This window comes from Megalobrama amblycephala, linkage group LG3 (genome assembly GCF_018812025.1).
Source record: "Megalobrama amblycephala isolate DHTTF-2021 linkage group LG3, ASM1881202v1, whole genome shotgun sequence".
In the NCBI taxonomy this organism is placed as follows: Eukaryota; Metazoa; Chordata; class Actinopteri; order Cypriniformes; family Xenocyprididae; genus Megalobrama; species Megalobrama amblycephala.
The window spans coordinates 49,515,518-49,529,447 of NC_063046.1; the positions used below are offsets into that span (position 1 = coordinate 49,515,518).

At 37.4% G+C, this 13,930-nt stretch overlaps 1 protein-coding gene across 1 annotated transcript; it reads right to left on the reverse strand.

Annotated features, from left to right (window-relative positions):
* Positions 1–7,635: 7,635 nt before the first annotated feature.
* Positions 7,636–12,155, reverse strand: rpl34 (ribosomal protein L34). Its single transcript, XM_048185903.1, has 5 exons — positions 12,068–12,155; positions 11,579–11,649; positions 11,364–11,463; positions 7,999–8,102; positions 7,636–7,761 (listed from the first exon to the last, which is right to left on the reverse strand). The coding sequence occupies exons 2-5, from the start codon at positions 11,641–11,643 to the stop codon at positions 7,677–7,679; spliced, it is 354 nt and encodes a 117-aa protein (XP_048041860.1). The 5' UTR covers positions 11,644–11,649; positions 12,068–12,155; the 3' UTR covers positions 7,636–7,676.
* Positions 12,156–13,930: the final 1,775 nt, after the last annotated feature.

The following is a 13,930-nucleotide window of genomic DNA, read 5'->3' on the forward strand; positions in this document are numbered from 1 at the left end:
ATAAAGTCTAACCGGAATGGATGTTGTTTATACTATCTTCAGTGTCACAGCTGCTGGATTAATAAAGCATTTTGTGTGTACCTTTTGTTATGGGATTAAAAATTATGTATGATTAATAATGTTGTTGAATAATTAAAACAACTCAATTTGTCTACATTTATTTAAAATTAAGATTCTGCTTAATCAGATCTGTAAATGCATTGGAGAACATGAATCCACAATCCACAGGTTTCTCTGGAATTCAAGATTCCAGAGTAGTAAAAAGGGTATTGTTGAGTTTCAGTTTGTTAAATGCTGTAGAATACAATAAAGGTTTTAAATAGTAATGCAATAGTAACGCCCAGTAAAACGGGACGGCAAGTTGAGCACTGAACTTTGGGGATGCTGGGGAGATATGGATGATTGTGAGTGTATTCACTGTATTAATGGCCATGCAAATAAAAATAAATCACTTCACACTAACTGCAATATGCTTAAAAATTGCTTCAGTGGTTGCTTGTGTATGTGTTTCCAGGTTGCTGTGCTTTCTGCTTGCCTTTATTTGTTTATTTAGACAGGAGGATCTGTGTCTTCCCTTGACGGACTGTGTCGGATGTCGCTGGCCATGCATGCAGCTGTAAGAGAAAGTTATCATTACAGTGTTGAGGTGAAATCAAATCACTCGTGTGATGACGTTAAATGAGGTTAAACTACATCTTGGATGTTCAAAAACTGTGAAGAAACAAAAACAGCATTCAGTTATGTTGTTGTATGATAGTGGCACTATTATATTGCACCAAATTTCTGTTTGGAAGCCTCTATCAAACTGCAAGCATTATTAGAATTCAACATATGATTTAGAATGGTTATGCAAGCATGAAAACACTTACACAAACAGGCACCCACACATGCACACACACAAACATCCACACACATGACCCGATGCCCACACGTACACTTACATTCCACCCTTATGACCCTCTTTCTAAACCAAGTGAATTGGCTGCGATAAGCATCTTTTCTCAACACCAAACTAACTGAATGTTCTTCTGGAAACAAACACCCACAACACAAACCAGTGCGCCGTGACTACATAGTGTACATTACAGAGTGCGTGACATGAGAAATCTGTTTGTTGCAGAAAGAAAGAGCTTGGTCATATTAGACTGGAGTCATGAAGTCATTATCTGATTTCTTTCTTTTTTATTATTATTATAAATTGTATTAATTATTGAAATCACCTGGATGGAATGAGATCATCTCAGATAATCAGACAAAAGTGTCTAAATACAATAAAAAAAAACATACCACGCACCATGCACTTGTGTACACATAATGTACACAAGACTGAACGTGAATCAGTGCCCTGATATACCCGCTGCAAAATTCTTTGTTTAGAAGTAAAAAGAAGTAGTTTGAAAATACCTTTGCAGTTATATACTGTTAACAAACATCCCACTGCTTAGAATGTGCTGCACACTTTCGTCTCAATAACAAAATAGACACACAACAAAAATGACAGAGATGAGAAAACAGCAGTTAAGAAGGTCATAGCGATGTGGATACATTTGCACCAAATGACAACGACGTGATGCAATTAACCGGCATCATGTCGACAGATGAGGTATAATTAAAATTACACTGTTATAATAGTATGATTATAAAGTTTACTTGAGACTATAGACTATTACGATCTGAGACTATAGTTTGAATTAATCCTTTTTCTCTGCATGAAACACTGACATTACAGTATAGCTCTTTTGGCATTATCCAGAACACTAGCTGTTTCCATCCAAAGTTGTGAATTTAACTTGTGCGCAAAATTCAAAAATCGCATAAAACATTTGCGAATAAAGAAGCGTTTCCAACCCATTTGACTTTGGCTCAGGTATTTCAGAATGATCAAACCAACATTTGAGATGCTGTGCGATGAAATTGGACTTTAAATTTCTTTAAAAAAAGAAGATATTTTCAGACAATGTTTTTCAAAATAAGATGGTGGAAGACTTACATGTGGGATGTATAAGATTATGTTACACAAAAATGTTCTAAACAATAGTTTATTTGACCTGAAAGGGATATATGCCAAAACAGTATTCACTTTCAGGAAGTTAAGGTGACTCTGGCATCATTTCAGATCTCTCTCTCTCTCTTTTCTAGGGTGATGTGTGCAGTGACTGTTTTTATGGCTGCTGTTGCTATTCGCTGTCCTGGTGTCAGATCTCGTGTGAGATTAAGGTACAGGCAGCTGTGCATACCAATGCCAACCCATTGCACACCACTAGTGTGTATCTATGATGTGCATCGCATCTTATTCCCCGAAACGTGTGATTACTACATGCTTCCGATCACAACGGATTGATCTCGGTTCAAAACATAATGAAAAGTTACTAAACTACTTAAGAATTCAACTAAGACATCACACCATGAAGATGAGTGTCACGATCCCTGCCTCTGTTCACTTCATGTTTCCCTGCTGCTTTTCCCTTGTTAGCTACCATAGCTACCCTCGTGTGTTGCTATGACAGTTAACCACACCTTCTCTTTACCTTGTTAAGCTTGTCTTGTCCTGTGTATATTTAGCCCTGGTGTTTCACTTGTTCTCTGTCAGTTGTTGAATGCAGATTCTCTGGTTTTTCGTGTTTTCTCCTGGGGCCCGTTCTTCGTACGTTGCTAACTCAGTTAGCTGGATTTGATTGATGAAGATTTGGCATTATCTTGGATTATTTGGTTCTTCAAGGCTCATCCTGGACTTGCTGTCATAGCAACAGGTCCATAAGCTTAAACCTGCTCGGGAGCAGGTTTATTTCATGTAAACAGGATTAGATTGCATCTTTTTAAGCATAGGTGATGCTCAAAGTCTGTCCCAGCCACTGCTACTTTCCAACAAGAGTACCCTAATGTAAACCAGGGACAATAATAATGATTTAAAAATAAATTTGCAAATAATATTATAATGTTGTGTAGCATATTATAATATAGACACAGATAGTTTTACTCATTGAGAGATTCATTTGTGAGGGAATATCTAATAATTTTATTGGAATCTTACACACATGATGTCTAGTAGTAGTCTATGCAGTGTGTGCATTAATTTGAACCGCGACAGCTGATGTGATAAAACTGCACATTTTAGAGTGGCCTTTTATTGTGGCCAGCCTAAGGCAATAATCTGTGCAATAATCATGCTGTCTAATCAGCATCTTGATATGCCACACCTGTGAAGTGGATGGATTACCTCAGCAAAGGAGAAGTGCTCACTAACACAGATTGACAGATTTGTGAACAATATTTGAGTGAAATAGGCCTTTTGTGTACATAAAAAAGTCTTAGATCTTTGAGTTCAACTCATGAAAAATGGGGGCAAAAACAAAAGTGATGCGTTTATAATTTTGTTCGGTGCAAATCACCAAGGGGGACTCCAAGGGGGTCTTCTCCGCTAAACAAGCGGTAGCGGTCCTTCTGTGGGCACAGCGATATCATAATCACAGCATAATCTCTGCTTAATGAGAGCGGTGCACGTGCCGGGCTCTATGAATACAGGAGCAGATATGCTGTCCTGGAACGTACCGTCCCCGGAGGAGTGGAGACTCCACCCCCAGACGGTTTGCATGACCTGGAGCATCTTCGGGCAAGCAGTGGTGGACCTCTTTGCATCGAAAGAACTCCCACTACCCAATGTTTTTCTTAAAGGAAAAAGACACATTAGCCAACAGGTGGCCCCTCTGTGCCTTTATGCCTTCCCTCCTGTAGCTCTGCTCCCTCAGGCCATCAGCCGAGTCAGGGAGGACAGATGCTCGATTTTACTTGTGGCACCACTCAGACAGAACCAGCAGTGGTTCCCCGGGATGGTTCAGCTGCTATCAGCAGCCCCATGGCCAATTCCGTTGAGGAGGGACCTCCTCTCCTAAGCGGGAGGGACAATTTTGCAGCCCCAATTTGTGGAGCCTCCATCTATGGCCGCTTGACGGGAGCCTTCCCGTCTTTCCCGAGAGGTCATGAACACAATCTCTGAGGCACCTTCTACTAGGTGCCTATACATCAAAAAATAGTCTATTTTTTTCTGGCTGGTGTTCAGCCCAGAATTTAGACCCTCTATCTTGCAAGATTGCCTCGATACTCTCATTCCTGCAGGAGCTGCTGGATAGCGGACACATACTGTCCATGCTCAAGGTATACGTGGCAGCTATTGCAGCATACCACGCTCCTCTAGCTGAATGGCCAATCAATTGGAAAGAACGACTTGATCGTCAAGTTTTTCAGAGTGGCAAGTTTTTCCGCATTGCCACCACAAGGTCTCCTCCTGGGACCTGTCTACAGTTCTGAGGGCACTCTGAAGCCCTCCGTTTAGGCCCTCGCAAAAGCTGACCTCCAGCCTCTTTCGCTAAAGACCAACTTTCTGCTAGCCCTGGCATTGTTCAAGCGAGTTGGATATTTGTAGGTTCTTTCAGTGGATGCATTCTGCCTTGAGTTTGGGCCTAATGACAGTAAGATTGTCCTTGGACCAGGAAGGGGGTATGTGCCTAAGGTGCTTTCCACACCCTTCAGAGCACAAATCATATTGCTTTCTGCTCTCCCTCCCACTGAGGATGAGCAGGCGCCACACCCACCCTGCCCGGTCCGGGCCTTTAGGGTGTACATTGAACGCTCTAGCCAGTTCCGGCAATCAGATCAGCTATTTGTGTGCTTCGGAGGCCACTCAAAGGGGCTGACAGTTATGAATCAGCGACTCTCTCATTAGATATTGGATACAATAGCACTGGCTTACAAGTTCTTGGAATTGCAGTGCCCTATAGGTGTGAGGGCCTACTCCACCAGTGGAATGGCCTCTTTTTGGGCTTGGTCTAGTGAAGTGTCCATAACTGACATTTTTGCATTGGCCAGCTGGTCCTCATCAGCTACCTTTGCCAGGTTTTACAACTTAGACCTCCCTGCTCTTCAGGCACAGATACTGCCCACTTATCAGTCCCCCAACCTCTGGGGTTTTCTAACGGCACCATGCCCCACAGGCTTTGGCTCCTGACCCAAGCCCATCTTGCTGGACAAACCTTTAAGTCCATATTTCTCATGTAGCCTGCTGTGGGGCCCTTGTCACCAAGCGCCCCGGGCTACGGGCTCGCAGGACAGCATTCCATTCTGCACTAGTAGCACGCCGCTATTGAATTGCGTTCCCCATAAGCGTCAGCAATGCTCATTCCTATTATCTCAGGGAAACAAGGTTATGTTAGTAACCGAAATGTTATTTGGGTTACTGTTGCCTTTCTATCAGCTCGAACCAATTGGGCCATTCTCCTCTGACCACTAGCATCAACAAGGTATTTTAACCCACAGAACTGCCACAGAAAGTTGTCCTAAAACCTTCTTCTTAAGACAACTTTGATGAAATATATTGATCCACTTCAAATGTTGACTACTGTATGTAAAATAACTTCACAACTTTCACTTGCACTGATATAGCAAGATATTTTCTTCTTGCTGTGTAAATGCATTTATGTACTTATTCAGTCTCTTAATCTTTGGCAGAAGAGAGAAATGAATCTCTGATTCTCTTGTGAGAAGTGAATTGTAGTTTCTCTATGTTTTAAGGCATGCGATTAGCTGTTCGCTACTGATGTCACACTTTAATGTGCACACAAACTCAGGATCAAAGCCTGAGTTGACAGAGAAAGTTGATGATCAGCGTCATTGTACAAAGCCTGATTGAACTGGTTTAATTTTGAGACTTGAAACTAATCCCATGACCCTGAGTTGGGACGACATGAGGGTGAGTAATTGACAGAATTTTCATTTTTGGGTGAACTAACCCTTTAGGTCTCAGCTCCTTAATTTGAGTGCTGGAAAGCTATCCTAATCTAGTTAGGAGTAACAAGATGGCAGCAGAGAGGGACCAAAAGTGATGTCCGGAGGGAATATTTATTTTTAATGACCCTACATGTTCGCTTAAACCCTCAAAATATGAGGGATATATATTTATATATATATTTTAAAATTTGTTAAATATGAGGGAAGAACAAAATACTAAATTCATATTTAAGATATATCTGACAAAATTATTTGGCAAAAAAAAAAAAAAAAAAGCAGCAAACTACAGCTACAGGTTTTATTTTTTATTACACAAAAAAAGCACAGGAAAAAGCATACACTACTACATAATCAGTTATTATTATGATGTTGGTTCTCTCTTGTTTTTGTGTTCACCATTTCTTTGTATGACAGCCTGGCACAATTGGCAAGTTTCATTGCATTATCACAAATAAAACAATTGACCCCAAGCACAATCTATGCAACATGTTCACAAAATCTTTAACAATTTTTTATTAATATTTGGATAAAGGGTGAACATGTCCATTTCCCTAGGCCCAACATCATTTTTGGCCAATATTGTATAGCAGTTCATTGACTTCTTCCAACTGATCTTCAAACCATGCGGCAAAAGCAAGCCGTTTTTATGAGGATTGCAAGCTTCGCTGGAGTTTTTGGAGCCAAAGACGGAACTCATGTTCACATCATTGCTGTAAATGAGACATACCAATAGAATAGGAATCCATGTCATCAACACTTAATTATGATAATTTTGCACAAAACAACACTATATAATTGGTGTTAAGCTGCCTCGCCTACCCTTCCAGGCTCACTATTGGCTGATTCAGAGGGTGAAGGTGGTCATTTTGGGTTGACGTCATTGTAGTCCTCAGTTGACACCTAAGGTTAGACTTTGCTAAAAGTTGCTTTTTAACCTCTTTATAAATGGCTCACACTCTTAACCAAATCCTACTTTTTACTAAGAACTTTATGAATTATTCAAAGCTCATGCTTATTCTTAAAAGCAAGTTTTATACATACAGCCCCTGGAATTCACATATTGACTATTCAAAACTAAATTATGACTAGTAGATCCAGGTGTATTAAATGCCAAAACGGCTTGCCATAATACTGTCCTAGCACCAACCATAACTATATAACCAACTTATAGATGTCTCTAAATTAGATTTGACAATTAAATTCAAAATATCTTTTAAGTTTGGACAAGTGCAATTTAAGATTCCTACATCTGTACTTCTGACAAAGAGTACATTTTCAGATATCTATAAACTTCATTTTTATATAACTGCTCTGGGCAAGAAACCTGAAGGTTTCATGAACTTTTCACATTGTTGGACTTTTAAGTGCTCAACACCCTGAAATTTTTTGTACAGCACAACGTACTTGTGCAAGCACTGCTTGGTGTTAGTTTTAATCGGCCCTTGTTCAATTTCAATAGAATGGACTTCACATTAACACGGCAGGCAAAAGTTTCCATTACAAAGGATACTGGGCAAAGAAAAAAAAAAAAAAAAAAGGCACTATAAATGTTTGCGCATGCATGTACTAAAACACTTATCTAAACTGTCATCTTGCTATGCAAGTTTGTTTCCACCACTGAATAAAAATAAAAGTATGACTTCTCTCCCAATTCTGAATTTTTCCTTCTCAGAATTGGACTCAATTCTGAGAAAAAAAGTCAGAATTGTGAGACAAGTCACAATTTTCTTTTAATTTTTGTAGAACGTTATCATCACTACAATGTCATTTTTCTCAGAGTACATTAACTTTTAAATTCCTGCTATTCAGTGCAAGGGGCATTCTATCAGCACAAGAAAACAAGCATACAAAACAGGGATTTCCAAATCTTTTATTTAAAGGGTACAAATCAACATCTACTTAGACTTCTGGCTCTGTGCCTGTGCCTTTAGTACTTTGACGACAATCTTCTGCTCCTCAATGAGGAAAGCTCGCTTGATCCTGAAAAGTGATGCAGATAGATGTGGGTCATGTGCTCATAGAATGCATTTATCTCAAGAGTTTAATTAGAGCATACCTTATTTAACAGTTCACCAATTAATGAAAACATTATCATTTACTTGTATTATGTTGTTTCAAATAATGATGTTTTCCAACAGAGGATTACAATCCATCCAACTCAAGCTATCCCTTTATTAATCCCCCATCCCAAATTACACAATGATCTCAGTCAGTTACCTGTCTCGTACACACTTGGCACACATGGAACCACCGTAAGCTCGGCTGACATGCTTCTTGGTTTTTGAGAGTCTCATGAGAACCTGGGGCCTCACAGCACGGATCTATTGAGGGAAAAAAACATTACAACATAGTTTCAATCACATGTTCAGATGTGTCAAGTTTAACAGCACCTTCAAATGACCTATTTGGTAATCTAATCGGATACATCTATTAAGGATGTACGACGTATCGGTACAACAGCAGTAGAGTGATACTTCTATTTCAAAATACTTGCATGGTTAAAACGGTAGTAAAATAAGTAATGTTGTATGTGCAGCAGTTACTTTACTAAACTGTTCATTTGAACACTTTTTGAATGCCGTTGCCTTTCTGCTGTGCTCTGTAAAAGCAGAAAAGCTGTGTAGAATTCGTGCCTTGTATGGTACTGAGTGTTTTCCAACAATTTAGTTTAAACAGGTCTGATTCCAGTTTATTTTGCAAGCATTGTGACATTGCACGTTCTTGCCGCAGTTTATCAGGAGAAAGGGACTGAAAATATTAAAAAAATGAGCAGCTCAGGCAAAAAGGGTAACTTAAATTAGCAGCTCAAACATCACTTTTCAACATCAACTTTATATAAGAATCTATACTCAGTTCATGCTTTGGTTATTTGACCACTTCTGAAACAAGTGTTATGGTTAGTTTCAAGTAACATTTTGATGACGAACGCAGTTGCATTCATTAACATGGCGGCATTGGCAATCAATTCTTATCAATCATGTCAATCCTTAGAATTCATTTATAATGTTAAAAATTACATTACATGTTTTAATATAGTCAGAAATTAAGATACAGGGACATGCTTCTGTACGAGTCCTTGTTTTTTTATATTTGACAATATAATTGAGAAATAAAGAAAGTGCGTTTGAACGCACGTGATTGATTTCACACAACAGTTCAATAAACAAGTTAATATTAAATGACATTTTAGAAACAACAGTGGTGTTTTCTTCCCGAACAAATCACTGTATTTGAATGATTTGGGTGAGTCAATGAGCCATAAGACAGTCATTTGTTTTGTTCCTAAAAGAAACAGCTATTTTGTACAAATTGATTGAATAAATGATTCAGTGATTCAATAATGAAGTCTTGCCGCCACCTATCGGCAGTTTGTTTTCCAATTTAAAAATAGGTCTATCATTTCATTTTTTTCCCCCCAACACTTTATATTTCTATTTTCAGAATTTTATATTTAAAACAATATTAATTCATTCATTTCACTTGTTATTTTATCATCACTGAGATTAAATTATAGTTTTTAATAATATTTTGAAATAGTTTTTATTTTTATATTTTCTGGTGCTGTTTTAATTTTAAAGTTTTGTTGTGTATGGCATTTATATTAGTTTGTTTTTTACATGTCTATATAGTTATTGATTTTTAAGTCAGCAATTAGCTTTATTTTAGTACATGAAGCTGCAGTCCATAACATTTTGTGTTGTAAATTTACTGAGCGTTCTTCTGCAAGGTGCGTGCAGTTGTTTATTAACTGCTAGAGTGCCAAAAGTTGTAGACTGCAGCTTAAAACTAAATGAAAATAAGAAATCTTGCCTTGGTAACTAACTTAAACTAGTAATAAAAGTAGTTAAAACTCTTCTATATTTCAATTTATTTGTCAACACTTATTTCAAATAGCAAGAATGTTTTATGGTTTTATAGTTAACTATAATAACCCTCCATTAAACAGTCCATGTAAATACATCTAAATGTTACTTCAGATGCAGCATCTGTACCACTTCTCCAGGGCTAGGATGGACTTTGTTTACACAGACTTCATTTTTCTGGTAACACTAACCAGTTATTCATTCTCAAAATATTCAGAGGAAGATCTGTTATGCATTTAATTACATTTTATAGTATTCATTAAATTCGGTTCATTTTGTAGATTTGGATTATGAATTAACAATGCTGCACGGTATCAGCTGGTACTGGTATAGTATTGTAAGATGTCTATGGTATCGTGATAAACCTAGAACTAGATAAACCTCAAATGGTTTAAAATGTTGCAGCCAGATTTTTAACTGGGGTTCGTAAACAAACATATCACTCTGCATTTAATGACTCTTAATTGGTTACCAATGCGTTATAGAGTTTAATTTAAAATATTGCTGTTCGTTTTTAAATCTCTAAATGGTCTGGCACCTTATTTGTCTGAACTTTTAAACTTGAATACGCCAGTCAGATGCTTGCAGGCCACAATAATACTCTATCCCATCCAAGATCAAGGTTGAAGTCGAGGTGCCCGTGCATTTGCAGTTGCTGGACCGTGAGGCCTCCATAGGGAGCAATGACATTTCCTCAAGATCTATAAAGGTACTAAAAACATTTAAATCAGTTCATGTGAGTACAGTGGTTCAATATTAATATTATAAAGCGACGAGAATATTTTTGGTGCGCCAAAAAAAAAACGAATTATGATTCGATACACTGATTTATTTGTGTTCCGATGCTTCCTGAAGCAGTGTTTTGAAATCGGCCATCACTATATAAGTCGTTATTTTGTTTTTTTTGGCGCACCAAAAATATTCTCGTCGCTTTATAATATTAATATTGAACCACTGTACTCACATGAACAGATTTAAATATGTTTTTAGTACATTAATGGATTTTGAGAGAGGAAATGTCATTGCTCCCTATGCAGGCCTCACGGAGCCATCGGATTTCAACTAAAATATCTTAATTTGTGTTCTGAAGATCAACGAAGGTTTTACGGGTGTGGAACGGCATGAGGATAAGTAATAAATGACAGAATTTTCATTTTTGGGTGAACTTACCCTTTAAGAAGCATTTTCATCGATCGGATCACAAGTGGACAACGTTAAATACAGATGTAAACAGTGTCCAAAACATTTTGAGCTTGTCCACTTCCAGAGAAAGCAGCATTTGACCGGATTGCTTTCATGGTGTAAACGTTTGTGGTCCAATGCACTTGAACAACCACAAAAGACTACTGACAGAATGCGTTAACATTATGGGAAGCGCGCTAGCCAGACGGGATATAAACTTTTGTCGACTTCAGATCCAAGATTGGTTTGAAGACAAAAAAACGCACCCTGCACACCAGAACCACTGCCCTAGTAGCCATAAAGACTTACAGTAGATATGAACATTTGCTATGCTGTTTTTACAATAACTTTTACAATAGAAATAACACTGGAGGTGATGCCAAATAGTTTACAGGGATAAAAAGATACTATGTATTCAACACTGCTCTTTACCTAGATTCCACCAGAGGTGTTTATCCAATGGTCTCTATTCTCAAACACCTTTATATCACTGCACTCAGGCACATATGAAATAACTGTACACAGTTTATCACTTACACCACGTAGTCTACCGGGGCAGATCCCACATGCTGACTTGGGTGCCTTGCCAGTCTTCTTGGTATACAGGTATACAATGCGGTTACCTGGAGTACGGGACCTGAGTGACATGATGCAGTCAGTAAGTACAGCATTTGAAGTTTGCATAAGACATTTTAGGGTGTTTTTGGTGTATGGTGAAGATCTATTTGCGTCAATGCAGGAATCACACTCACAGTCTGGTCTTGTTTGAAGCAGTGTTGTAGGAAAGCCTACGGCGGTACGTCAGGCGCTGCACCATCTTGACCTGAAAAATGATGATATATTTGTGTCTGTATTAGAGATGTCAAAGCATGTGTGGAGATCAGGCTCAATAGCGGAACAAACAATTTAGCATATGAGCTACAACATGTACAAACACCTGTTAAATATGCGTAAACTAAACGAATATAACCGTGTTAAACTTTGACTTCTGTTGTAAAGACAGAATGAACTGTGAAATCGCCGTCTGATGCGTTCGTGTTTGTAAGGAACGTGAATGAAAACTCGAGCAGTAACAAAATTCCGTTATTGAGACTATTAATCGACTTAATATGGCAAGGGTGTCTTCAGTTAGATTGTGAACTACACGTACAGCTCCAAATATCGTATATTTGATCTTCAGAAACGGCAGATGACGATGGATATTTGAATCATATTTTAAGCGAAAAGACAATCCGCCATACCTGCTATCGCTGCAGACGGAAGAGGAAGAACCAGAGGCGGGGTGAAAGTTCAAACTCTGCCCTCAACGGAAATGATACGTTTGCATTGAGCAAAATAAAAGCCTTGACTTTTTTACACTCTGCCTTGTACATTATTCTAAAAATTATAGTAGATTCTCTGTAAAATAGTATAATATTTTTGTAATCACTGTAATGCAAATTTACTAACTGACCTAACTAACTGAAGCCAGGCAAGTCTGTGTGAGCTTTACAGGCTTTATTTTGCAGACTTTTCTTATTCTGTATTTTAATTTCCCCTTGCTTTTTATTCATAAAATATATTTACAAATAATTGTAAATATATTTATGTTTGTAAATATGATGCGATCTGGGAAAACCCGTCGGACGTCGCGATGGAACGTTTTCAGTAAAGAAAATGTCGAATGTCTTTTTTTGTTTCAAATATCTTGGCAAAATTCGCCTGTTGCGTGCAGAAAAATAGCGATTTATAGTGGCAAGGCTGTCTTTCTCTACTGTTTGAGAACACACCCGGCAGAGGGGAAAAAACGGCCATAGCTTTCCCTCTCGTAACACCACGGAAAAGGATTAGGGCCAAACAATAATAAAAAAATAAAACCATCTCGAGATTAATCTCGTTAAATTACGAGAAAAAACTCGTTAAATTTCGAGAAAAAGGTCGAGATAAAATGTTGAGAATAAACTCGTTAAATTACGAGAAAAAAAAAACTCGTTAAATTTCGAGAAAAAAGTCGAGATAAAATGTTGAGAATACAGTCATTAAATTACGAGAATAAAGTCATTAAATTATGAGGAAAAAGTCGTTAAATTATGAGAACAAACTCGTTAAATTTCTAGAAAAAAAGTCGAGATAAAATGTTGAGAATAAGTCATTAAATTACGAGAATAAACTCATTAAATTACGAGAACAAATTCGTTAAATTACGAGAATAAATTCGTTAATTTAATTACTTTATTCTCAACATTTTATCTAGACTTTTTTCTCGAAATTTAACGAGTTTTTTTCTCGTACTTTAACGAGTTTATTCTCAACATTTTATCCCGACTTTTTTCTTGAAATTTAACGAGTTTTTTTCTCGTAATTTAATGAGTTTATTCTCAACATTTTATCTCGACTTTTTTCTCGAAATTTAACGAGTTTTTTCTCGAAATTTAACGAGTTTTTTCTCGAAATTTAACAACTTTAATCTCGAGATGGTTTTATTTTTTATTATTGCTTGGCCCTAATCCTCTTCCGTACATAACACTACAAAGACAGTTCACCTATCAAAATAAACCACATAACATGTAGAATGAAGGTGTATTAATGCAAATTTCCCGCCAGTGTATTTTTTAGAGGTTGAAAATACTGCCAAACTGACCATACTACTTCTGAAGAGGATGTCTACTTCATAAAGTGTATGAAAATATGGAAATACTGTTCAGATCACTCAATTAAATGGAGGGGCCCTTAAATGGTTAGATATGGAGCTTGGGTGTCATCTAGTGAAAAAGTTTGGTACTGCGCCTAAACAAGATCTTACTGAAAGCTCATTTTTGAAATATTTCAACCTAAAATTTGGTATGTTGACATTTTTGGCTTTGATTTTCTTGCAGTTTAAGGGTAAAACATGTTTTGTAATATATTATTATAAAATGTAAACAATAATATTTTTACATTTTCATAAACTTCTATAACTTTATTTTCATGTCTATGTGAAAAAGGGGGTGACAGATATTTAAACCTGCTTTTCTCAGAATTCCGTTCCTAAAAATCAGAGCGATCAGCCGACTTCAGATAACCATAACTTTTGTTACAGACAAGCTATGAAAGAAGTAAAAACAGATTTGGAAAGGGCTCGAAGC

Coding starts and splice junctions, on each gene's coding strand:
- rpl34 (XM_048185903.1), bottom strand. CDS start 11,643: ATGGTGCAGCGCCTGACGTACCGCCGTAGGCTTTCCTACAACACTGCT. Junction 11,464..11,578: donor GCTTCAAACAAGACCAGACT/GTGAGTGTGATT, acceptor CATGTCACTCAG/GTCCCGTACTCCAGGTAACC. Junction 8,103..11,363: donor GCCCCGGTAGACTACGTGGT/GTAAGTGATAAA, acceptor TTCCCTCAATAG/ATCCGTGCTGTGAGGCCCCA.